The sequence below is a fragment of the Tachypleus tridentatus genome, chromosome 13 (assembly GCF_004210375.1).
Source record: "Tachypleus tridentatus isolate NWPU-2018 chromosome 13, ASM421037v1, whole genome shotgun sequence".
Classification (NCBI taxonomy): domain Eukaryota; kingdom Metazoa; phylum Arthropoda; class Merostomata; order Xiphosura; family Limulidae; genus Tachypleus; species Tachypleus tridentatus.
In genome coordinates this window covers 256,706,166-256,733,333 of record NC_134837.1, presented here as the reverse complement: position 1 = coordinate 256,733,333, position 27,168 = coordinate 256,706,166, and the positions used below count along the sequence as shown (strand labels likewise).

The window sequence follows — 27,168 nt, the reverse complement described above, 5'->3', positions numbered from 1 at the left end:
ACTGTTCAGCTGAAAGATACACATACATTAAACACAATAATTAAGCCTAAGTTTATTGCTTGACTGAAGACCAAGTCCAACTAGTTTCTAGTTTTTAGTGTTGTCTTTAATTTCAAAATATGAAGTACAGATTTCATGATATAAGTTATAGATAAACCGTACAAGTCAATAACACTCAGTGAGTATTATTAGAGAACTAAGGTTTTATAACAGTATATCTATATCATTAAAATATGAGTAAATGAAACATAAAAACATTACCTAATGAAGTAACAATAAACATTACATAATGAAGTAACAATAAACATTACCTAATGAAGTAACAATAAACATTACCTAATGAAGTAACAATAAACATTACCTAATGAAGTAACAATAAACATTACCTAATGAAGTAACAATAAACATTACATAATGAAGTAACAATAAACATTACATAATGAAGTAACAATAAACATTACCTAATGAAGTAACAATAAACATTACATAATGAAGTAACAATAAACATTACCTAATCAAATCCAAAGTTTTTTTAATTTTCGTCTGCACAGAAGTTACAATGTCTGTACCGGACTTGATGAAAAGACGTGTCAAAAGAACGTACAACCAACCATAAAGGTCCACATGGTGAACACGAATCAGTTCATTTAGAGTATCCAGAAATAGAGTAAACACCTAAAGAGGGAACAGAATAAAAGATTTACCATAAGATCTAAGGAAGTTGTATTGAGAAATTTATGAATGCTTGAAGCCCCAGTGTTTTGACCAAAGTTATTCATTACTAGCTAGAGTAGCCTTAGTAATTCTGTTATTTATATATACAGATATATTATAAACTAGATGGAGTACCCATCCACTGGTTGGAAGTTATATAAATTCTTGATTGATGAAAGGTTATCTTAGGATGTGAAAAGTTACTTCCCTTATACGTAATTGTAAAAAAACTCAAAGATGTTCCATAAAAACTACAAAACAAAACAAAAAATGTGAAACCACAATCTTCCCATCAAATTAGATGAAGATCCACCAACAGAATGCAAAGAAGTGGTAAAAATAGCAAAAATGCAAATAAAACCCACAAAATGCAAAACCGAAAATTTGTATGCATCTTTTCATGGACTCAGTGATCCTCCAAATCAAATTTGGTGAAGATCCATTCACAGGATGTGAGGTGGTATTAAAAAACACCCATTAGAACTGCAAAATGTGAAACTGAAAATCTGGGTGTATCTCCCTATGAGCCCAATAAATTTCAACATAAATTTGGTGAAGATTCCAAAACTGAAAATCTGTATGTACCCCCTACATGCATGGACCCAATGAACTTGCATACCAAATTTGATGAAGATCCATCCACATCCTGCAAAGCAGTTACATGGACACACAACAGGCATTACTGTTATATTTATATAGATAAGTAGTCACACAAACATACAACAGACAGTACTGTTATATTTATATAGATATGTAGTCACATGGACATACAACAGACAATACTATTTATATAGATTATTTTAATTTGTATCAAGCAAGTGAAGTTACAAATTTATTCTAATTTTACTGGTCATGTGATGGATATAATGATACTTTCAGTTATTGTAATTGTACTAAACTTTAAAAGGTCAGTCCCCCAAACATTATTATTATTAGTATTATTTTTGCTTGAAAATGAGATAAAAATATTTAAATATTCTGATGGAATATTTCTAAAAATACATGAAGTTTTTAAATTGAATAGGAAACTCGGAACGTCTTTTATAATTACAATAATGACTAGTTCATATACAGTCAAAATAGAACTTCCCGAGTGTTTTAATAACCGAATAATTAAGAAAAATTATTAGATTATTTCTTTAAAAATTTAAGATTTGATTAAATATACAACTTTGGCTGCAACTGCTTTAAATGCACATGGAAGTTTTGGGAACCATGCACGATATACTACCAATTCCTAAACAATTGTCTGAGGCATACCATACCCAATATGATGAATCACCAGTCAGTGGGTTAAATCTGAGATGTAGTTGTAGCAGGTAACAGTTATGTTTATCTTATAAACATGTTTCATTCTTATCCTTAATAATAAAGCTTAATAAATAACATTTAAAAATGGTAGAAACAATAAAATACAACTTTTTTGTTACACTTTAATGATTCTTCTAAAAACTATAGCCATTCTAAATAACAAGACCTCTTATTACAAAGTAAATAAAATATAACAGTAGTGCATTATTTGAAGGTCATTTACTATTTTATTCTTCTACCTTTGTATGTGGATCCATAAACAATTTGGTGAAAGTATCTGTGACACGTTTAAGTTCCCCAGGTGAAAGCATACGTGATGAGCGAAGTAGAGCACACAGTCCCAAAAGTCCCTCCTTTCTCTCGGACCAATGAATGGACCCTAGGTTATGGATTATTTCAGGCACATCCTGTTTAAGAAAAGTGTTTGCTTGATATGCCCATTAAAACCTCAAATAAATAAAACCAAACTGTCTTTTCCAATAAATAATTTTTTTCCTAACATTAAAAATGGAACGTTTATGGCAATGAAGTTTATTATTAAAAAAATGAAATAAAATTATCAACTCATTTTAAATCAGACACACTATATTAAGTTAATACATGAACATGAGCATGCTAAAATTCAGATCTTAAAGCTGCAGATTCAAGCCTATCAAGGATGTTAAATGATTAAGAATATGTACATATATATATAAAAGACTCCCAGTCACCAGAAATTGATGCTTATCAAATAACAAACATCAACCAAAATCTTTAAAACTACATGAGAGTATTTCAAAACATATCTCACAATGCCTTTATTTCTTTAAAGCTTAGTGTAGATTATTCAAGACAAATCAGAAATGGTTGATTATACAATTACCTAATTAAAAATATTTCAAACACAATCTAGTAAAGTGACTCAAGATATATAATGTTATTGTGTTTAAATACACTAATATTTCACCAATCATTGAAATATGGTTCTTCCTCTTATATGTTGTTTATATTAAAAATAAAATGGATTACCATAGGTGAATCAATCTGGTGATTCCATAGAAAATAATTAAAGTAATTTCATGGAACTTAGAAAAAAAACACTAATGAACCCAAATAGTTTTTAGAAGGTCAATAGTTAATTACAAATTAATTCTGGAAGTTAAGTTATAACTTTATCAGTAAATAAAACCAATTTTATTACAACACAGAGAATAAATCAAATTTTCAAAAATTAATACAATTTTGCATATGAACCTTAAACAAATTATATTTCACTGATTTTTAGTTGTAAATGTGGAAGTATTCTAATTTTAAGTATGTCGATAAATATCTCAACATACATCTAAGTGACGTCCTCCATAAGAGCCAAACGATCGGTCTGAAGAAGCACTGGAGGTCTCACTCTCATCTGATTGGTCATCAAAGGCATTAAATCTTCGCCTGGGAGACTTCTGCAGTAGAAGAATATAAATCAATATTAAAATTAACTTTAGCATCCAAAAAAGTAAAGTTAGCAAAAAACACTGTTTCTTTGTACTAAGATTTAATTTTAGGTGTGTCTTATTTTTTACAATTCTACATAAAAATTGTAGACAGAACTTTCAACCATATTTTACTTATGTTTGCAGCATGCAAAAGAAAACTAGATGTACTGAAAACGTTTTTAGAATGACATATATACACTATTGAAAATAAAAGTACCATTATAACACTAGCTAAAAAGTAGGTATACAATTCCATAGATATAGGAGTCATGTTCCTAGATTAAATATTTGATTGATCAAGTTTTTACAGTAAAAGATTACACTACTCTGAAGAAAATTTACATGGTGTGAAATTTAAATAAAAGAATTTGCAAGTTAGAGAACGAACAGAAAAAGACTGACTACTGAGTAATAAGGGACTACCTATTTCACGTGCTTGAATTAGGACAAAAAGAGTGAACTTTTTTTTTAAATGAAAAGAGTAAATAAAGAAAACTGTGTTTAGTAAAAGATAAAATAAAGTGCACTTCATGCAAAATAAACAGGTATCGGAAGAAACAAAACAGTGAGACAGGACTTTACTGGATGTCAAACAGATCTCTGTTTGAAAAGTGTGATAAGTCTTTGTGGCTGACCAATCAGAAAACTGGATCACAAGAATATGGAAGTGCCTCTGCTCTATATGTCAGTCCTAGAGCAGTCCACTCATTTAAAGTATTACCCATAACAGATTCTGCCTCTTTATTCTGCTGAATAATTTTTGTTGTCATGATGCAGCTATCCAGTAAAATAATAAATAACTTCCACAATAAGGTAGTGTTGCAAAATGTATCCTCTAAGTCTGAACTTAGTACATGTTCTTGGCCAAGTTTAGTATGTTTCAGTTCAGACTTTTAAGGGAAAAAATTACACATAGGCATAAAATATGTGCTATAGGAGAATGATATACATAGTATCTGTATGGCACAATTATTTTACATTTCAATGAATGTATTACTTCCTGGAATACTAACCAGTACAAATTCAACTTCTTCCAAGAACATTTAGAAGTTGAATTCTCATGAATAATTTTGAGTATACTTACATTTACTATATATCACAATAATGTAATTGTAGTACAAACTATTTTCATACACAATTCACCCAACTAATAGGAGCTTCAGATACTTTTTGACTGAATAATGGTTATTATCAGTAACTTACTTACTTAACCCTCTCACTATGGGTAGGTCAAAGTGAGTATGTAATAATTTTTTGAAAATTTGCATTCAAAATTTAATTAGACTATTTTATTATTAATGCATACCAGTAAATTTGGTATCAAAATGTAGTTAATAAATCAAATTTTAATATTAAACAAAATTTACGTTCTTAGTTTTATAACAAAATACTAAAACAAATCCTCAATCTCTCCTAGTAGGAGAATTGTAACATTTGTTCTCTAGGTCTTCTAGAGTAGTGTGATTTTTAACATTAATCTCTTATTATTATATAGATATTAGTAATGTCTAATTTTTATACTTTTCAATCTTATTTGTTTAGGGAGTCAAAAACTAGAAAATAAAACACTTGCTATGTCAGTCTTTCACATCCGTTCTTTCTCGAATTGTCCATAGCTCTCTCTGATGTTTTATCCTATATTATTATTTATAAACTTACAGAAAGCCAAGCCAGAGTTTTATTTTATGAAAGAGTGTATTATATTATGTTATTTTCAATATAGAGTATTGTCTATTTCATTCTCAGTTTGAAATTTTCTCTTGTAATGTATCTCGGAATAACTGGTATGGGTATTAACACTTTTATTGGTAAGCAAAGAACGTTTTGACTTTCCTAGGTCATCTTCAGGTTAACAAAGAGAGTTTGCAACTGACCATTGCTGGACATGTCTTAGGGATGACATGTGTCTGGCAATGGTCAGTTGCAAATTTTGTTAGCTTGAAGATGACCTAGGAAGGTTGAAACATTGTTCTTTGCTTACCAATAAAAGTGTTAATACCTATACCAGCCATCCTGAGATACATTTTTATTTCAAGCGGGTTTCTCATCATCAAGAATTTCTCTTGCAATCTTAGGTCAACAAGATGTAAAGGCTGTTATGTCATAATTAGAAAGCCAAATAAATGATGATAGTTATAAGACACTGTTTGTTTTGACCATGCTGTTATTCTGTGTTTTTAGATGCATTATTTAAATATTTAAAAATTAGTATACTGGTATCATCTGTATAAACAAGTAGGCTTAAATTCCCTTAGCAATTGACAGGAAAAAGAACACAAAAGGTCACACGTTAGTTACATATTTCTTGTTTTTTCATCTATATTCTTCATTTATTATTATAAAACTAACTAAACTGTAAAAATTAGAAACTTGTTAGGCTGGATAATGAAATTTAAAAAATTCTTCATGAAGTACAACAGAGAAAAGCTAGTGTGTTATGTCATTCAATACAGTAATGTAAGCTACATGTTCACTGTGTGATTTACAACTTGTGGTGAGATTATTAGTTAGACATGGGTCAGAAAACATTAAGTATAAATATATGTATACTATTACAAGCTATAAACCATTTGGAATAAACAGTTGTGGTTTTCTATTACAATTTGCCATTGTTCTAGGAATAAAAAAGGGTGATTCTGATTTATTTCTTGTGGTTAGAAGATTGGTAAACTTGACAGAATGCATATAACTTAAGGGTAGAAAAATAACACACAAAATATAATGTTTTATTGAAAAGAATGTTTATTTCTATTTAGGAGATTTTAGAGATTATATAAATAAAATTTGATAATTTTCTGATAAAGAAAAGTATTTTTAATTTTAACATGAAAATCACTTTAACTTTGAACATATGGAATGAGAGCGTTGGCTGGTCCGAGACATATCTTCAGTGAAAATAATTAATAATCAATAAAAAAAATCAAGATTTTTTTTGTGTACGAAAGATTCGTAATGTTCATTGAAAACTTGACAGATTTTGTGAAGATACACAAAACATGTAAGGGCACTGGTAGTTATTTTGGAATCACAAGGTTGGTGCCCAAAGTGACAGGGTTAATACGATATGCAGAACAAGATAAAAACCGTGATTCTACTTCTACAGGTTATACAGTACAACTGTTATCCAGCCAAATCCATCACAAATAATCATAATGTAATTATTTTACACACAACAACTACAATAAACATTAGATCTGGCCAATTAAGATTACTGGAACAAATTTATTAATTAGAAACAACTGCTAAATAATAAAGCTGAATAACATATTAAAAATTAATAAAATCTGAACTTCTACTAATTTTCTCAGAGTTGAAAAAAGAACAATCACTAAGTAAATATGAGATGTAAGAAAATTTTTGTTGTTGGATTTAAAGTAAAATGATCATAAAATATGAAATGACTTACAAGGCAAGGGTCAAAGTTGAATCCATCACTCACTAAAGCATCAGCCATTGCAGCTTCTGCTTCTTTACTTTGCTGAAGAATTTTTTCTGCCATAACAGGTGTTGAAGCTATTCAAAAAATTAAAAAAAATATCAGTTTATCAGCATTCCTTTCAATAGATACTAAAGTCATAGCTTTTATTTTATTGATGATTAACAAACATGAACATATAATAAATGAAACACTCAGCATTATAAAGAACATTTAGTCCATTATACCAAAATTCTCTTGGAGCCTCACCTCATCATTACAATTCATGTCACTACATCTGGTCATGTTCTTTCAGATAACCAAGCATCTTGACAACATACATTGTTGTTTTCACTGCAAAAGAACCTGCTGTAAGTATTTTATATCCAATGCACGTTTCTCCTTTCAACACGGTTTTCTTAAACTATCTATTGGATGAAGATGATGGTTTCCCAGAGTCTATTTCAACAATCTGACCCAACAGGTATTCATATGAATACCTGTCTCATACTCAAATGTTTGAGGTATGTAACAGTTGAATGAAAGGTATGGCTAGAAGCCAATATCCTGTTAGTCTTGTTACAAAACAGAGATCCTTCTCCAATATCCTGTTAGTTTTGTTACAAAACAGAGATCCTTCTCCAATACCCTGTTAGTTTTGTTACAAAACAGAGATCCTTCTCCAATATCCTGTTAGTTTTGTTACAAAACAGAGATCCTTCTCCAATACCCTGTTAGTTTTGTTACAAAACAGAGATCCTTCTCCAATATCCTGTTAGTTTTGTTACAAAACAGAATCCTTCTCCAATATCCTGTTAGTCTTGTTACAAAACAGAGATCCTTCTCCAATATCCTGTTAGTCTTGTTACAAAACAGAGATCCTTCTCCAATATCCTGTTAGTCTTGTTACAAAACAGAGATCCTTCTCCAATATCCTGTTAGTTTTGTTACAAAACAGAGATCCTTCTCCAATACCCTGTTAGTTTTGTTACAAAACAGAGATCCTTCTCCAATATCCTGTTAGTTTTGTTACAAAACAGAGATCCTTCTCCAATATCCTGTTAGTCTTGTTACAAAACAGAGATCCTTCTCCAATATCCTGTTAGTCTTGTTACAAAACAGAGATCCTTCTCCAATATCCTGTTAGTCTTGTTACAAAACAGAGATCCTTCTCCAATATCCTGTTAGTTTTGTTACAAAACAGAGATCCTTCTCCAATATCCTGTTAGTCTTGTTACAAAACAGAGATCCTTCTTGATCGTGTTACTTGTTGTGATCTAAAACACATCAACAGGTATTACCATTGATCTTTGGATTTGTAGATTCTCACCTTTTAGAAGATGCTATACTTTGCTTATCACAACTTGGTTAAAACTTGTTGCAGATTGAATGGTTGTGATGCCCCATATTTTGCATATTTCCCCGTTTTGACTTTACATAAAAAGAGCATCTCCATTTTGAAAATTCTATATCTTGATCCAAACAGATATTTATGATCTGAGTGCACAAATGTTGGTGTTAAAGAGAGCTACTACATACCAATTTTTGGTGGCATCACACTATCTATGAAACACCAAACAATGTCAAAATGTAGTTATGATACATTCTCTTCCACCAAGACTATATCAGCTGTGGCTATCATTCAACTTGCACATTTGCAAGCTTAAAATTTTTTTAACATAAAGTACTCAACTCTCTGTAATAAAAAAAACACAGAGTTCTGAATTCACAAGTCTTGATATTTGTATGTTAGGAATGCAAAGTACTCTTTTAACCAGAATATTCACTTTTTTGATGCAAACCATACCTTCCAAATACATTTCTTAGTTGAGTTTGGTGCAAAGATTACATACTATCTGGTGAGTGTGTGTGTATTTTCTTATAGGAAAGCGACATCGGGCTATCTGCTGAGAGTCCTAATTTTTATGAGTTAAAGACATAAGTTTTCAAGCCTTTTTAATATATAATTAACTATATTTCATAAGACATTAGTATTAGGCCTATTATATATTTAACATTACATATTTTATTCAACCCCTTAGGGTTTTCCAAGAACAAGATGAGTGATTAATAGTATTACAAATCCATTCCTAACAATATGATTTCCTCATCAGGCTGACTGGGACATAATAAAGAGAGTAGAAACATCATTTATATAAACTGGTTGTTATAACAACAGTTGTTATGATGCTAATACCCTTACACCAAGATCAGAAATTTTATCTGGATGTTAGAATTTCTTTGGACCTCCACTAGTTTCCTCTGACTTAATCTTATCAAAACATGTTAATTTTCTTTTGGGTTTCAATGTGTACACTCTCTCTTCACCCCACTGACATGATTTGGAAAGGGCATTCACATTATAACATATTTTGATACACAATTTTTCAGAAGTGCATTATATGAGTATAATGGTTTTTCTTAGCAGCTTGCAGGTGAGGTAATGTAGAAAACCTATTTTAAGCTACCAAATAGATATAATATTACAACCAGGACAATGTTTTTGTAAGTTTTCATACAGATGTAACAAAGAAGTAAAACCAGTTTTTAATAGTACACAATAACTATTTAAGTAAGACTGTCATCTGTTTCAAAATACAATAAAAAATTGTTTTACTTAATACTTTTACTGTACAAAAATAAAATAATGTCAGACTGAGAACAGTCTCATACACTACACGTTTCAACATCTTACTGCACCATCATCAGAAGAGTGATACAGGTCCAGAACCCCATATATATGAAGTTCTGAAATTCAAAAAGCTCTGAAAACTGAAGTGTTTTTGTGGAGCATCAGTAAAACAGCTGACCCAACTCCACACCCACTTGACCCACGTCAGTCAGGTGTGATGTGGCCCAGCTGCCCAGCAGTCTGACAGATGCATCAGTTGTGTCTCAGTGCTTCTACTGGTCACACGTGTGTCTGCTGTTCACTGATATTTTTTTCTGCTTTTTATTTTGTGACTTTGTGTTTAATTTCATTATGAAAATGTCAAAAAGAGCTGCAGAGACCCCTATGGGTAACAGTGAGAAAAGGAAGCATCTGATGTTTATCAATAATACAGAAAGTGGGGTTATTGTAAAAGGTTGATCTGAATGTGTCTATGCTACATCTTACTGAAGAAAATGGTGTCGGAACTACCACTGTACATGATTATTAGGTGCTGTCCTGGACCATACTGGGGTGATACATTTCTTCTAAAATCTGAAAAATTCCAAATTAAGAAACACAACTGGCCCCAAGAGTTTTAAAAAAGGGATTGTGGACCTGTATTCTGCATGAGTTTAGACCTATCTATAATTTCAAAATTGACATACAATTTAAAAAATTTCACACCATCTATTAACTACACTTACCTTTGGTCCTTAAATAAGGATGAAGAATCACAGTATTTTATTTTTATACAGTAAAAGTATTAATAAAACAATATTTTATTGTTATTTTCATACTGAGGACACAGTCTCATTTAGATATTTATTATGTACTATTAAAACTTTTACTTATTTAATATTATATTTATATTTTAATTATTAACATTATATTTGTATAATGTTTTTCTTCTCAAAATTATACTCTACCTACTTGTGATTGTTGTAGGATGATATCTCTCTCCTGCACCTATAAATGGACGTGATCGATACGTTCCACTTGGTCTTCTTTCATGACCTGATACATCATAAATTATCAGAAACAGATGTAATACTTTTGGTACAAGTTATAAACTAACTTTTTATAAGTTTTACAAACAAATTTGTGAATGAAAAACAAACTGAGCAGACATAAATAATCTCAGTAAACAAAAATATTAAAGTAGTAATGCAAAACACACTTTAAAAACTTGAATAAACCGTTTCTCCAACAGAAATTACACCAGCATTACAGCTTTACATACTTAATCAACTTGAACAAATTACTTAGTTGAACATAAAATATAGCAGCACTTGTGCTATACTCACTTACAAAATTGAAAACCAGTTTTTCACGTATTTCCACTTGTATTTTTCTTTAACAGAAACGTTCATGCTATTAAACCTATGTAACAATACTAGATCTACAGCTTTATAGGTCATTAAATGTTGCATTTTCATATTTCAAAATAATGTTTTTCACACAAAATAAATGACAAATATTTCTGTATCCTTTTCAAAAACAGCATAACTTGAAAGTGTCCAGCTAAAGCAAAAAAGTGTTAATAAAAGAAAAGCAAAAATATTATAATTTCATTTTTATATTTAAAAAATTAATTACTTCACTTATATTTAATTAATGTAAGTTTTAAGTTGCAACACTTCATCACTGGATCTTCTTACCCAGTATCTTTTAAATGCTGTTTCAAGAAACATATTTAAAACATGCAATTTCTTTGACTGAAATATCTATTTTTAAAAGTAAATTATTATTTATATATATTGATGTTTAATTTTGTTTACAGTAACAAATTCCTTTTCTTTCAATATTAAATACAATCTACATGGTATTTCTATTTTCATTGCTGCATTAAATAGAGAAATGAAAAAATATATAAAATAAAGTATAATAACCAACAGAAAATAAGACAACTAAAGGAATAATACCTCCATGAAGTGATCGAGCAGGACTTGTTTCTCTGCTTGTACCTGTAGTCAGTGGGATTCCAGACTTTCTTCGTACTCGACCAGAAGAACTGATTTCTTGATAAGTGTTGTAACTGAGTCTGGAGGATGGAGACCCTGAACGACTGCTTGCTGGAATGTACAAAGTATGTTAATATGAGGAGTTTAGGTTCAATACTTGATAACGGAAGATAAGGGTATATATGTTTAAAAAATTAAGTACTAAATAATACTGCTTCAAAACTAAGTCTTGAATAAAAAAAATGTCTGGCCAACTGGATACAAGTTAATATGATTATATTTAAAATTATTTAGACATCCATGCATTTTCAAAAGTAATAGTGAATTTGTTTCCATACATTTCTTTACTAAAACTAAAACTCTTAGTTGTATAATTTCATTATATAATAAACACATTCCTCTCGCCTTTAGGCTCATAAACAACTTCTACCTTCTATTAGTTATTAAATGGTTATCAGACCTTTTCATGAAATAAATATTATACAGATTATTACATTAATCTGTAACTAATAACTGTACAAACAGATAACAATATGCATAATATCTAATAACTTAACATGAAATTCAACATTAATTAAATGCCTACCAGTAGCTATCACTTGATACTGTTGATGACTTACTTTTAGTTATATTTTGTCTGTTTGTTAAATTTTGTAAAAAGATATTTGATGGCTATCTGTGCTAACCATTCCAAATTTAGATGTTAGACTAAGGGGATGGCAGACAGTCCACACCAGCTACTGCTAACTTTTGGGTAACTTTTTATCAACAAAAAGTGGGATGGATTGTTACTTTATAATGCTCTCAAGACCACTGATTGTAAGTTGAGAGCAGTTGAGAGCCTTAGTTACCAAGCCCTTTTTTAGTTATAAAATAAGTAAATTTTGAAAGACATCAAAATATTTGTTATTTTTCTTGAGTACCTTACTTAATAGACAATCCTTACTAATATAATTTAATATACTTTTATATCTTTAATTACAGAAAATCAATGATGAAATACTAACTTTCAACAGTTTATACATTATTAGAAAGAGTTTCCTAAAATTTTATCAACATTTTTCTGATGTAAAAATTATTTCAACCTAATGCAAACATTTAAAGATTTTGCAAAATATGTAAAGAGAAAACATGAATGGATAATGGAGGTAACTTACTTTAAGAATCAGATTTATTAAAAACCAATTTAACTTTATCATGAATATTACATCTAACAGTGACTTGAGACAATAACTTACGCTGAGACTGAGAAACTCCTTTTGATTTTGGACGACCTAATCTTTCTGGTGAAGTTAGTGCTACAATGTTGTTATCACCTCCCCGAGAATTGTGCTTTGCTAAAAACAAACAAGCACATTCTTCAAGCACAGATTTCAATTAAATTAGATATTTTAATTAACAAAGTTGGGACATTCCATTTTGTACAATAACTAGTGCAATGTTTTAAAAACATGTTTAAAATTTGTTTTTTTAAACATTCACATCAGGTGCATGCATTTGTAAAGAAAAAGTAGTTTTATCTGTACGTCTTGACAACAAAAATGCATTTTAAAGATGTACATTAGTATGCCTGAGAACTTGTGTAAAAAAATCTAAACAAATTATAAGTATTCTCTATAAACAATGTGGACTCTGCAGATAGTCTGATGTCGCTTTACTATAACAACTCACACATACACAACTATAAACTATATTAAGATGCATTTGAAGGTTAACATGTAAGGAACATTTTTACATATGGATAAATAACATGCATATACACCCTTGAGATAACAATATTATCAGATTTAGTAAAAAGTAACACAAATCTTCATTTGTATTCTTAATTACCTAAAGAAACAGGAAAGTGTGTTTTACTGAAGAGGTCGATGACCTGAAACAATATATACTAAATATTCCTACAGTTGAATTTAATAAAATCTTAAAATATTGAAGACATTAGTTAGAAATGTTGAAACCAATTACTTAAACATTGTTTATGATGTAAATATTTTCTTACATTTCATGTTTTTCTCATTATACAAGTTTAGCTGATATAATATTAGTTGATCAAAGTGCTAAACACTCATATTTAAACATTATTATTTCAGGTTCTGATAAACCTTTTAATATTTTGTATGGAGGGTGTTTCTTTATTTAGGAATATAAGCAAATATTATAAAAGTGAAACTACAAACTTTACATGTAAAGTTCTTTGGTAAGTTAGTACACTATTTAAAACCTGAATTACATATATGTGCAACATCCAATAGTTTATGTTTGAATTTATTTTTTTTAAATAGCAATTTCATAGAAAAAAATAAACACAATATTATCAAAATAAAGACAGAAAAAGACAGATGTATTAAAAATTCACCAAGTCACATATCAACTGAGAAAGGAAACCGTGGAAGTAGTTGAGAAATGGGCACTGCATGCTATCTTCTATTTTGTGGCAAATAAAAGTTAAAAAAGTGATTACTAAAGTAATTTGTTTTAAGAAAGCTACAGAAGACCACATTATATACCAATACATATACTAATTTAGTGAATCAAAATTATAAAAATAAACTTGTATAAAACATATGTGTAATCATATTTTATTACAATTTACAGCATTAACAGTAAGTAAACTTAAAATAAAATTATTAATTCTTTAACCATGTTTTAATTCCCTGGATAAAAGGTACAATTTTTAATATCAGTCAAAACTGAAATGGCCTTACCTAGTGAGGCCGCAGAACCACGAACAGGTTGAGTTATTGTGCCATAGGCTCGAATCTTTGCTCGCTTTGCTGCTGCCACATCAATGGCACTGTTTGAACGGAAAGTGGAAGGAACATAGCCTTTTGGGAAGAAAGATAATCAAATATTCACAAATACAAAAAGAAATAAATTGCTAAGAGATATAAGTAAGTCCTACATGAAGTTAATTTAAAAGTAGAAGATAAAACCAGACCCATCATATTTATTGTGAATTTCTTTTTAAAGTTTCTTCTGAATTATTTTATCAAGTGGGAATATTATTATATCACTGCAATGTAATACTTTGTATTTTGTTTAAGTTTAATGTTTGTTTATAAAACAGAAATTCTTCATTAAAATAATTATTATAAGAAATATAATTAAAATTAATTTTATACAAATTACATCTAGATTGAACGTTTTTTCCCCCCCTCAAGTACTGCAATGAGGCATGTTAAAAAGGAAAAAATCCACCAAGTGTCTTACAAACAGATTACACCATTAGAAAGGTTATAATGCAATATAAATAGGTTTATTAATGAGAATGCATGGTTTATATTTCAAGACTCAAAATTAAATTTTGTGGGAAGTCCCTTTGGAATCAGTATGTACACCTTCAGACAAATTCACTCAACTAGACTAGCATAATTACATAACCATTTTAGAACAGAATGTCTTATTTTCTCAGTCGAAAAAAAAATCATGTATCTTTGCAATGTTTCTAAGGGAAGAGAAACTTCAGAAGAATAGCATAATGTTAACTGTAGAGAAAAATGAACCACTGTTTGAGGTCAATATCAAAATAGCTTCTTTTGGAAGATTGGCAAATTATGGAACCCAAATGAGATACAAAAAAATAAAAGGGTAATTTATTTCAGGCTATCTATGATATTATTTTACTTGTGAAACAATGGATTATGATGATTCATTTAGGTTGTTTTGGAAATAATTAAAAAGAAAAATACAATTCATCTTTGAGAAAATTGAAGAAATTATTAGACATTCTTTATTTTACAAAAGGGATATAAAACTATTTTATTTAACAATTTTGCAGGGAATATCAATAAGACCTAATAAATAATTTCAACTAAATGGTTTGTTTTGTTTTGAATTTCGTACAAAGCTATACGAGAGTTATTTACACTAGCCCTCCCTAAATTAGCAGCATAAAACTAAAGTGAAGGCACATAGTCATTACCACCCACTGCCAACTCTTTTACCAATAAAGAATGGGATTGACCACACCATAAAAATGGTCCCATGGTTGAAAGGGCAAGAATGTTTGATGGAACAAGGATTCAATGAGTGATTTGGAGTTAAGTGCCCCAGCCACTCGTATGTGCCAGGCTATCCAAATAATTGGTCTGTTGACAATGTGTAACATGGGTCAATGAGTTGAGAGGGGTAAGAAAGTGCAATGTGATGCTCACCACAAACTCTTAGATTCACAGTCAGGCACAAATAATTTCTTGTGTGGATTATAATACCACAGAATGTCTAGTTATGATAGAAAGTTTGCATCATGTCCCTAAACTGCCATTTTAAAATTTGTGCTTAGCTGATTTTCTGATTAAAACTATTAGATAAGCATACTTACTTAACATAAGAAAGTGGATAGGAGTTACTGAGGATTAACCTAACTTTCTAAGAACAGTGATTCAGATCCTGTGCAGTTTTAGAAAATACTGTTTCCAATATTGATTATAATCAATCTACTGATCACAATTATTGAGTCCTGACCAATCCCAAAATATCTTCTGTAACAGATTTTTTTTTTTAAAACAGTGATAGGTGAATCTTAGACTTAACATCCAGATAAACTAATATTAGGACTCTCATTAGACATGGACCATATAGTTAGTTAGTTATCACCATTAGATTCCATCTAGGAACATAGGGCCGCAATCACTTGCGGATTCTTCAACAAGTATTTAAGTGAGCAGGTTGTTAGCCCACTGCACCAAGCCGTCCCTAATTTAGCAGTGTAAGACTAGAGGGAAGGCAGCTAGTCACAACCATCCACTGCCAACTCTTGGGCTACTCTTTTACCAACAAATACTGGGATTGACCGTCACATTATAACACCCCCATGGCTGGGAGGGCGAGCAAAAAAAAAAAAAGTTACTCAAATTACTAGTCGCACGCCTTACGTGCTAGGCCATGCCAGACCCATGAACCATATAAGTAGACCAAAAGAACTAGCATTTACTAAAACTATCATAGTGCCAGACAGATATGTTGTTCCAATTACAGTTTACATAGCCATTTTTATCAGGAACACAACCATTAATTTCTAACTTTGGCTGAGAGCTTGTGAGCCCTTGTATTCTTGTTTAGGACTTTTTAATGATACCAGGAAATATGCTTACTCTGTTACAGTAGTTATTGAAGCCAAAGGAATCTCTTTTGCTCCAGCTTCACTTTGCTACAATATCCTGATCTGGATTAACACAGGATATGATTTCAGAGCTTAGTGCTGTTCCAAATGACCTACTGTGCACGTTTTTCCACATTCATAGAAAGCTTTTAGGGCTTTCTTTTTCAAACTGTTGTGTTTTTTTACTTTAAATTTTAACACATTGGCTCCCACACGACCCACTGGTGAGATGTGATAATCCACACAACCCACCAGTGAGTTGTGCTCTATTTTCTTTTCAAAGGGTCACTTATTGGCTGAGACACGATGCCTACATATATACTCTTTGTAAAAAAAAAGTAATTGTAAAATGACTTGTGGGACCCTGGAAAATATCAGCAAAATAGGCTTAGAAGTCAACATATTAAATATCATCATATAATTACTATTTCTTGATAAGAGCTGCAATATGTTTCTTCAGCTATAAAAGGGCCCATTGTGGTATTGTACTGAATGGTTGGGAATTTGCCATGAACAAAATATATGTTTATTACACTTGACACCTTTAGTGCCACAGCATATAGCACAGTGATGTCATTGCATTATTATATGCTAATTATTTTTGTATGGTATAATTAACCCTATTCATATACATGTGTAAAAACAAACTGTCAATTAGAACATCAAGTTCGCATATTGTTGAAAAGTAAATGTTTAATTTATAAATAAATAAAAAAAGGGTTTTAAACTCCCTATTATAAATGGTCAAGGGTTTAATCATTATGTATACATGCATGTGTATTTTAAAAAAAAAAGTTTAATCTGGGACTGTGTAATGTTATTCAACAGTAATGGTCATTCATAATCAGAATATATAATTTTTGTCTCGATGATTTACTTGTATGAAAAAATACAGGTGTAATTACAGTCATTGTATATGTTTAACGATATAAAATCTTGTTATCCATACACTATCAACTCACTTTACTACCTGTGGGATTTGAATACTGCATCATATTGAGTATTTTATATTTTTACTTGTTACAATATCTTCATTAAAATCCACATGCACAAGTGGGTTGGTGGAATCACTCATTTTCTCGATGTAAATACACGGGAGACTCGAGCAGTTATGAAGTGGGATCAACTGCAATGTTGACAATATTCTTTATTCACTTTTTTGTAACTATAAAAGTCCCATACATGTAAGTTGCTACAGAAAACATTTACAGAAATAACGTGTTTAAAAAGCCAATGGAATCCATAAATATGCCACTGAAAGTTCTAGGGGTTAAATCATGGCTGTGATGGAGAAATCTTAAGTTTTTCATACAGACAGATTTTGGTTTGATAATTGCATGCATGTGTTAGCCTTGAAGCATTGAGATCCTGAAATTCTGAATTTTATAAATTTGTCATTCCATAACTTTAACTTTTGTAAGCTCTTTTGACTACATACTGCTCTTCAAAAAAATCTGACAAATGAGCCACAGAGAAGAATTCTTTATCTATGAACTTTACATATGCTTTTTTCCTTACACTTTACTGTTTTTTAACCAGTTATGTAATTGAGCCAGGGCAAGCCTGGGTGTCCTTAGCCATTTTTTTAAAAGCTGGATTTCACCTGGTATTTTTCATCACGAGATACTGAATATATAGAAAACATGGATTGTTTAAATTTATACTAAAAAATGAAACATAGAGAGGACAAAGATGATGCCAGCATATATTTATGGTAGATTAATTCACCTTGTCTCATGACAATTTGATGATATTAATACAGTCCTTAATGTTATAAGCTTTCCAAAACACTGAAGTATATACTTGGGTTGCATGTTGATAGACATTTCTTGTATAGTAAGACTTTAATCTCTTTTTTACTCCTTGTTTCATTGGTTGCAGAATGGATGTGATATTAGGGATTAAAAATATTATCTCCACATTAGAATGGGAGACTACATCTGAGGCCTGATAAGTGAAAGTGATTTACATTACAGTTGCAAATCTCAAACAACTACTCACTTCTAAACATTTTTGTATAACTTTAGTATAAATACATGCTAATCTTGATTAATTTGTTGTTTTATTCAGACCTTATGTAAATGAAAATGTGTAAATTTGCCCATTTTTACATGGAAAATAGGTTAATTTCTAAATTTCATTATCCAGGTCACAAAAGCAAAGTTTGAAGGGAATAATGACCATTTTCTGCACTTTTACAACATAAGCAATTAAGAAATAACACACACTATCCAGGAACAAAATTTGTATAACATAGTGTTATTTACTCACCATAATATTTTTAGCCTTGAATTTTGTTTGGTTACAGAGTTATCATATAAAAAACCAGACCCCTCCACCAACACACACCTGTTACAACCTCTCCTTCAGGATGTATTAATAGTTCGCTAATGTTTCGTTATATATAGTCATTATTTAACAGAAAGTCAATGTTTGTATCTGTAAAATGATGAATATGTTGCATTGTGTTCTGAACAGATAGATATCAGTTTCACTTGTAATACATGCTTTATTCTTGTGGAAATGTTAACAACTAGCTTAGGTGAATTTTTAATAGCTGTGTTGCATGGTTATAAAGCGAGAAAAATTTTGAGAGTTTGGTGAAGCTTCTGCTCTTAGCATGTTATTAGTGTATGTTGTCAAGTCCTTTTGCTTGGAATACACACGAGCCAGAATAAAAAAACATTAAACTTTTAACTCTTCAAAAGTACTATACATAAATTTTCTTGTTTCGTGAGAGATAAACTTTATTATATTTTCACATGTTGAGAACTCAGACTCCCATCCATTTTCTCAGTCCTGTTACAGGCATGCTTTCTTTTGAAATCAATAAGGTAAGTAACACCGTCTTTAATTTCAACTATTAAGGATACTGACTTTGGTTCTCATGCTTCACCTACGTACAAAGACAAAACTTACTTGGATCACACTGTAGGGCATTAGAGATTGGAATACCAGATCTTCTGCTTGAGCCACCTGCTGGCATTTGACTAATTTCAAAAATAAAAAAGAACTTGAAATATTATAAGAATGCTTTAGAATTTTCAGCATTACTACATACAGTATGCTTCATGTCATATTTTCATCAAATACTAAGTTGATGTAATTTTATTTAGATTAAAAACTCGTTTTTAACCAACTGAACTCATAATTACAATTTTATAAAAGTTAACAATGGAAACTATTTTCTTTTTTAAAAATACAAGCTCTTTCATTGTAAGAAATATTTATGAAGGTTTTTAAATTGGTGCAGTAAAAATGTTTTTCCTGTTGCTGAACATCATTTTAAAAAATCATATATACAATGTTAACCAGGGGGAAAAAACATCAAGCACTGTTACCAAACTGGCTAAATCAGTAACATTATTCAAAACTTACAGTTTCTATACTGAACAAAAAGTAGAGTATAAGTCAGATGTTTACATTGATTCTAATCTAACATATTTTCAGTGTAAAAAGCACAATCCCACAGGTAATGGGAATATTATCCTGTTTAACACTCCTACGAAAAGTGGGGCCTAATAGGCCCCAGAGCAACTTGAAAGGTTATTAATATTAGGCTAATAATTTTGTATTTAAATGAAATTGCCATTTAAATCTATTAATGAATGGATTAACGAGATTCCCACTGTTCCTATCTACTATCTAGCAAAACCACAGCCAGGGGAACGGGCTTGGAGAAATTAGGACTAGAAACGTCTTTTCGTAGGAGTGTTAAGACTGGAACATAGGTGATTTAATATGTAGAACTATACACAGACTTTTTATGCTAAATACTTTTATTTTCAAACTTTTGCAATCTTACCAGAGCCTTCACTGAACAAAATGTACATTCATATTTGTCACTGAAATACTGAGGTGGCCTGATGTTTGTAAGTAAGCCAATATTTTTTAAAACATATTACGCAAAGCTGTGTGTTTAGAAATCAGGATAAAACTGTTGAAATATTATATACCACAAAAATTAAACTTACTAGTGGATTCCTGTAAAGGGTACATCACCTTATTAAATTTACAATTTGAATATTTCTTTGCAGGGTTTTTAGTTTTATAGGCACCTTGCTGGAAAAAAAACCAAAAACTGTACCAAAACAAAATTTCCACATAATTAAAAACTTCTGATAACAAAATAACAAATGGGTAATGAAAGGCTTATTAGTTACGTAATAAAAAAAACAAAAACTGAAACCTTTTTTGCCTCCAGTGATTATGTGTAATAACAAAATTAGAAATAATGGAAAATATTTGAGCTATATTACATGTGTATGGTTGTTAACCAATACCAAAACTCCTCTCATATTCATTATTTTATGGAGAGTACATACTGTGTACAAGTTAATTATCTCAATGCTATTGTTTTTTTAGTCCGGTCAGTTTTCTTTACAATATAAAACCTAGACATTGTACTATTAATTAATCATGAGCCTATTAAGTATTTTAACAAAAATTTAGGATAAAACATACAATAACAGCAGACTGTCAAATTTGTTTTTAACATTTGCTTTTATTTCCACTTATTATTTTACTGAAATTTTTTAATCAATAAGTAACTGTCACCAGTACTTAAGTTATCAAATCCTACATTTAGACTATATATGAGCCAGAATAAAACAGCATTAAGTTGTTAACTATTCAAAAGTATTTGTCACAATACATGTGCAGTCAAGTATCTTTAAATGCAGTATTTCTAGAATAATGAAAAAGAATTCTAATTATAGATACCAAAATCTGCAAGTTCACTTGTCTTAGGCCTAACGGTAGTTAAGTCCTGATTAATTAATTTCATATTCAATAAACAAATAAATTAACTCTAACTTGTAACAAGCTTTTAATATGTTGGTGTACAAAATATCTGCAAAAAGTATATTTACATCCACCTATTGTTTACTTATGTTAAAACAAAGTGTGTGCATGCACATTTTGGGAAAGACATATGTTGAGTATTATTATTATTATAACAATAGATAGAGGGTTTGTGTTGTACATGTATTTTGTGAAGCTAATATATCTGAGTTTGTAATTTTGTATTTTTATTCAGTACCAATACTGTCCATATATTATCAGTTGCACATGAAATGTTGCTAGTGTTGATTTGTTTCATAAATATTTTTAACAAAGAGTAAACAATTTAGTGATTTGCTTTCAAAGGAATATTAAAAAGATTTATCTTAAAGAAGTGTGAGAGAAAAGTACAAAACAAAAAAATAAATAAATGAAAAAATAATTTATTTACCAAATAATTGAAAATACACAACAACAAATAAACTAAAATACTACCTTTCAGAAACAACTTTATACAAAAGAAAATTTCAACTTAATAAACAAAACAGTTTCAATGCCAATGAATCAACAAATAAAAAAATGTTTTGAACAGAGTTAGTATATTGTTGCACAAGTAAATGAAACAACTCTGAATTACAAATCAAAATATCTGTTTAACTTATAAAGCCAGATTTTAATATCCCAGCCTTTTATCTATGAAAATCTCTACACATATCAAAGAACAGCAACATGAAGCACAATTATTTGATAGTGACATATCAAATATGTCCACGATATATAGCAAGTCGATGCATTTTCAATCACCCTAGTACCTAAACGTCTCTGGGCATATGGAAAAAGATGCTAGCCAGCTACATTCTGATTTCATTCACTTTGAATGATTATTTCACCATTAATCAATATGTATGTAAACTAACAAAGAAAGAAAATTCTTAACTGCAACTGCGTAATCTCTGCACTTTGTTGACTATCTTAGGATAAGTGTTAGATATATGATTATTTCACCATTAATCAATATGTATGTAAACTAACAAAGAAAGAAAATTCTTAACTGCAACTGCGTAATCTCTGCACTTTGTTGACTATCTTAGGATAAGTGTTAGATATACTCTAAGGATTATTTCACCATTAATCAATATGTATGTAAACTAACTTAACTGCAACTGCGTAATCTCTGCACTTTGTTGACTATCTTAGGATAAGTGTTAGATATACTCTAAGGATTATTTCACCATTAATCAATATGTATGTAAACTAACAAAGAAAGAAAATTCTTAACTGCAACTGCGTAATCTCTGCACTTTGTTGACTATCTTAGGATAAGTGTTAGATATACTCTAAGGATTATTTCAGTCTTATGCATAACAAAGCTAACAAAAGTTCATTAAGAAGGTAACCATCAACCATTTCATCACCTCTTTATTGTAAAGGAAATAGAACTGTCAGTTTGTGTCTACTGAGTAAAATTACAAGACCTGTGGGATGTATATTCTTGTTCAGATTCAACTGAAAGTGAAATTGCTCAACCCAACAACTTTTGCATTTTTGAAAAAAAACAACTGCATCCTGAAGATACAACATTAACAAATACATCAGTTGGAAATTACAAATTACACTATAGGGATATGATATTACAGCATTGAGCTCCTTACAACAATATACAGGAACTGGATCACTAAAATATTACTAGCAAAGTCTTAAGAGAGATGAACAATGATAGTTTTAATTATACAATAATCAGTTTTAATTTATAATAAAAATTATAACATAAAATGCTTATTTTTTTTCCATTGGTTGAATAAAGCTCTTTGAAAATGGATATAAAGTGAACAACTAAAAGCATACGAATGAAAAGAGAAACAACCAGACACAATGCAATCTAAAACAGAAGTATGGAAATTTATAACTTCCAAAGATTTTTTTAATAATCCAATAATGAAGTAAATAGTTTTCTAATAAATTGCTGAGAACACAGCTGATATATAAAATCCAAACATTAAATATTTTAATGGAGATGAATAGTAAAGTTTAGAGACACGACTTACATTACAACAGAAAAGAATTAATGAGACATAATATTAATTCCTTGTAAAATACTAAAAGGAATTTGCAAGTTTACTCTGTACTCACAAGAAAAAGAAATGCAAGCATATGAAATAATACAACAAAATTAAACAAAAATGCTTTGACTGATGTTTGTTCGTGCAATTTCATGAGTTACTTAAGGGTTATCTGCACTAGTCAATACAACACACAGCCAATTATTAAGCTGCTCTTTGAAAACAAATAATGGGATTGACTGATACATCATAATATTCCAACAGCTGAAAGTGTTAGCATGATGGGATTCTGATATAGTAACCTACAGGCCATACCAAACCTCTTACTTCTGCAGAAGTTTTTTTCCCATAAAGAGAGAACTTAAAAAAAATGACAAAACAGATTATATTTGCAAAAGTAAAAAAAACGTCACAAGATGGCGTCCACGAGACAGCGTGGATTTGATTATAATGACATTATGGCAACCAGGAAAGTAAGAATAATTAAAAAATAATCCAGATAAGTCTGCTAAATAAACAAAAAGTACAGACTATTTTATAAGTAGTACTAAAATACCATGTAATTTTAATGCATCTTACAATAAATGTATTCCAGAAATGGAGGTTTATGAATTACTTGCATTTTCCAGTCATTTATGCAACCTTCATTACCCTGAATATTCAAGATTTGACTGTAATATTTTTAATCATGAGATTTTGGTAAAGAACAGCATTGTAAGAATAACAACACATTTGCAAAACAAAACAATCTGCAACCAACATGAAATTTGAACACATAATAAGATTTAAAAAATAATTAACATATGGAACAATGAGTGGATAAAAGTTGAGAAAGTCCATGCAACCTGCTGATAACAGTAACTCAACAAGTTGTTCAGTTCAGTGAGGCATCACATTAGCAAACTTTTAACACGTGCGATTTTCATGGACAACAAAAACAGTTGGATATTCAAATTTTATTGATACAAACAGGCTACTGAAACAACAGACAAATTAAGTTTTTTCTTTGACATAAAACAGTAATTCATTTTCATATCAAACCTGCTGAAAATAATTTTTTTCCTTCTTGGACATATATTTTAAAACCAAATACTTCTTTCATATAACAAGAAAGGCTTACTAATATTTTACAGAAACAAAATAAGCTGGCTTTGAACAAAATTTGTAACTTTATTACAAAGTCACTAACGTGTAAAACTTGTTACGGACACAAAGTGAAAATGAACAAAAATACCTTGTAGCAAAACAAATATAATTAATTTACACAAGTGACAGCTATTTTTTAAAGTAAGCAACAGTTTCTGACGTTTGTTTGTTCATCGCTTTTATTAACCCTTCAACTGCAGTTAGCTTCACATGATGTTAATGTTCGCAACTGTGTTTGGTTTGAGAACACATTTTGCAAGCAATATCTTGAATGTTGCCTGCTGCAAAAATCTGATAATCTTTGTGCACTGGGTCATAGGTAGATGTACGCAAGCCACAAACAAAGGGTTAACTATTAAAAGTGAAGAGCAAACAAACAAAATCAGTTGAATGACATTTAAGTTCTGCTACGATTTCAGGATATCTCAGAGAACAGTTACTTCCCTTAATGAACAGAACAACATTCATAATACCCAATTATTACAGTCATTTAAAAGAATTAAGTTCAAATTTTTAAAAGGACTGGATAATTTCAGATATTTTACAAAATTACTTATAAATATTTTACTTTTTATCAAGATATATATATATAAAATCAATAACTAGCCTAGCTTTTTGTTTTAAGACAACAGAATATAGCTCTTTTACGCATTAAATTATATAAAAAGTAAACAATGTAAGACCATAGGGACAAATTAATTAATAATGACTGTAAAGAAATTTATTTACGATAAGCTGATAAAAAATAGTTTACTAAAGACATTTGGAATAATTTTTTTTTTAAATTTAAAACATAATTCTTTTAAGTATATTTAAACCAGTTGGTCCCAAAATTTTTTCTCTCCACTGAGCAGCAAAATCTTTGTAAAAAGCTTACTGACCATTGTCCAACTACCAACAACTGTGAAGGAAACGTTATCCTGGACAGACAGGCCAGTGGAAATGTTTTTTCTTCTTACTTGGGCTTCTTCAAGAAGCTTTGATATCAGAGTAATAAGGTTGAACTGATACAGAAATAATCCTTTTCACCTATTTCTTATGATATATACAAAATGCAAATTTTAAAATTGTTTCTTTAACATGGTTTTCCATCTTTAATGGATATTTCCACAGATTGGTGGAAAACATCTGTCAACCAGCAGTTAAGAATCACTGTTTTAAACTAACTGGAAGAGCTATGTAACAATCCTAAAGCCTCAAGCATGGGATGAATATAAATATATTTAAGATTTAAGAATATCAAATATTTAAAATAATCGACCCTGTATAAAACAATTAAAATTCTATTTATAAAAAAATGATTAGTGATCATAAAAGATACTCGCCATGTTTCAATACCATTGACATCGTCTTCAGAAGAGAACAAATACTGTGTGACATACGAAAAAAAACTGCTGTGTAACTGCTAGTTTGCATACTTAAAAAAAGTAAAATGTATTTTTTTTATTCACGAGTTGCACACCTTTTGTTTTTCACACTCCTGAGGATGACATTAACAACATTGAAACATGTATTGTCTCTCTTATGGTCACTGACTGGGTTTTTAAATAAAATCTGAACTGTTTTATTATACAACACTGATCATTTGAGAACCTTAAAATTTTAAACATTTACAGAAGTCCCTTGAACTTTTAAATGTAAGCAAGTTTAAACAAAAAATACTTTTTATAACTCATGAAATTTACAGCACTAAATAAAAACCTTTTACCCTGGCAAAATATGTAATATCTTTCTCTTTTATTTTACTGAAATAATGATAAAATACAATTTCATTACCCCTGAACTTCCAACATAGTTTCCAATGTAGTTTTTTATTTTTATTATGGGCATAGAGTCCTGTAAGATTACACAATGCTATATTCTGGTGTTTCCATGGCACAACATTTGGGTGATTCACATTTGTATATTAAGGAGCAGATACTTGGTGATCTTCAAGAATCATATGTTAAAACCAAAGATTCCTCCTCACCTGAGATTCTCTACAGAGCCGGAAGTACTAGGGCTACCAACACGAACATTTCCACCTTTACTGGCACCACTCAAGGAATTGTTACTAGATGAGCAAGTCAAGAATAAACCACCATCTTGAATCATACGTTGTTTGTTACTATCTAAAGAGCTGAGAAGGCTGTCTGCCTGTTCTCTGAAATGGTCTGCAAAACCCCAGAAGGCCCTAGAACCAATCATGGAGTTATTTAATTTTCACTTTGCAATTTATAGATTTTAGAAAAAAATTAATAAATCCTGATTTATTCAAGCCATGAAATTTTTTCCCACTCAAACTTTGAATATGTTTTAAAATACAAAACTGAAAATTCTACAATTAATTTCAATTGAATTATTGCTAACTTAAAAATCCAAGTGTTGAACTAGTGAACCATGAATAATGCTTCCTTCAAACTTTAGAAGGATTAAAATTAAAGACTGAAAAGTGATATAACCTGTTAGAAACCTCAGCAACTTAACCACTGGTGTGAAAATCTTTCATTAGTAATGCAAGCTTTCACACTGACAACATACTGCTTCAATAAAAACACTTATAATGCTTTAGAGAACCCATAT

General features: G+C 30.1%; 1 protein-coding gene across 7 annotated transcripts in view; it reads right to left on the bottom strand.

The window, feature by feature from the left end:
- The window catches only part of LOC143240158 (CLIP-associating protein 1-B-like), a 145,198-nt gene that overhangs the window by 36,477 nt on the left and 81,553 nt on the right, over positions 1–27,168 (bottom strand). For all 7 annotated transcript variants that reach the window (XR_013021596.1, XM_076482129.1, XM_076482131.1 and 4 more), the window contains 10 exons: positions 26,576–26,779; positions 19,538–19,608; positions 14,223–14,342; positions 12,756–12,854; positions 11,479–11,628; positions 10,487–10,570; positions 6,895–7,001; positions 3,345–3,455; positions 2,265–2,432; positions 512–675 (listed from right to left, as the gene is read on the bottom strand). Coding sequence is in view for 6 of the 7 variants with exons in the window: in XM_076482129.1 (XP_076338244.1) it covers positions 512–675; positions 2,265–2,432; positions 3,345–3,455; positions 6,895–7,001; positions 10,487–10,570; positions 11,479–11,628; positions 12,756–12,854; positions 14,223–14,342; positions 19,538–19,608; positions 26,576–26,779 (1,278 nt within the window). In the remaining variant the exon portion in view is untranslated. The remainder of the gene's footprint in view (positions 1–511; positions 676–2,264; positions 2,433–3,344; positions 3,456–6,894; positions 7,002–10,486; positions 10,571–11,478; positions 11,629–12,755; positions 12,855–14,222; positions 14,343–19,537; positions 19,609–26,575; positions 26,780–27,168) is intronic.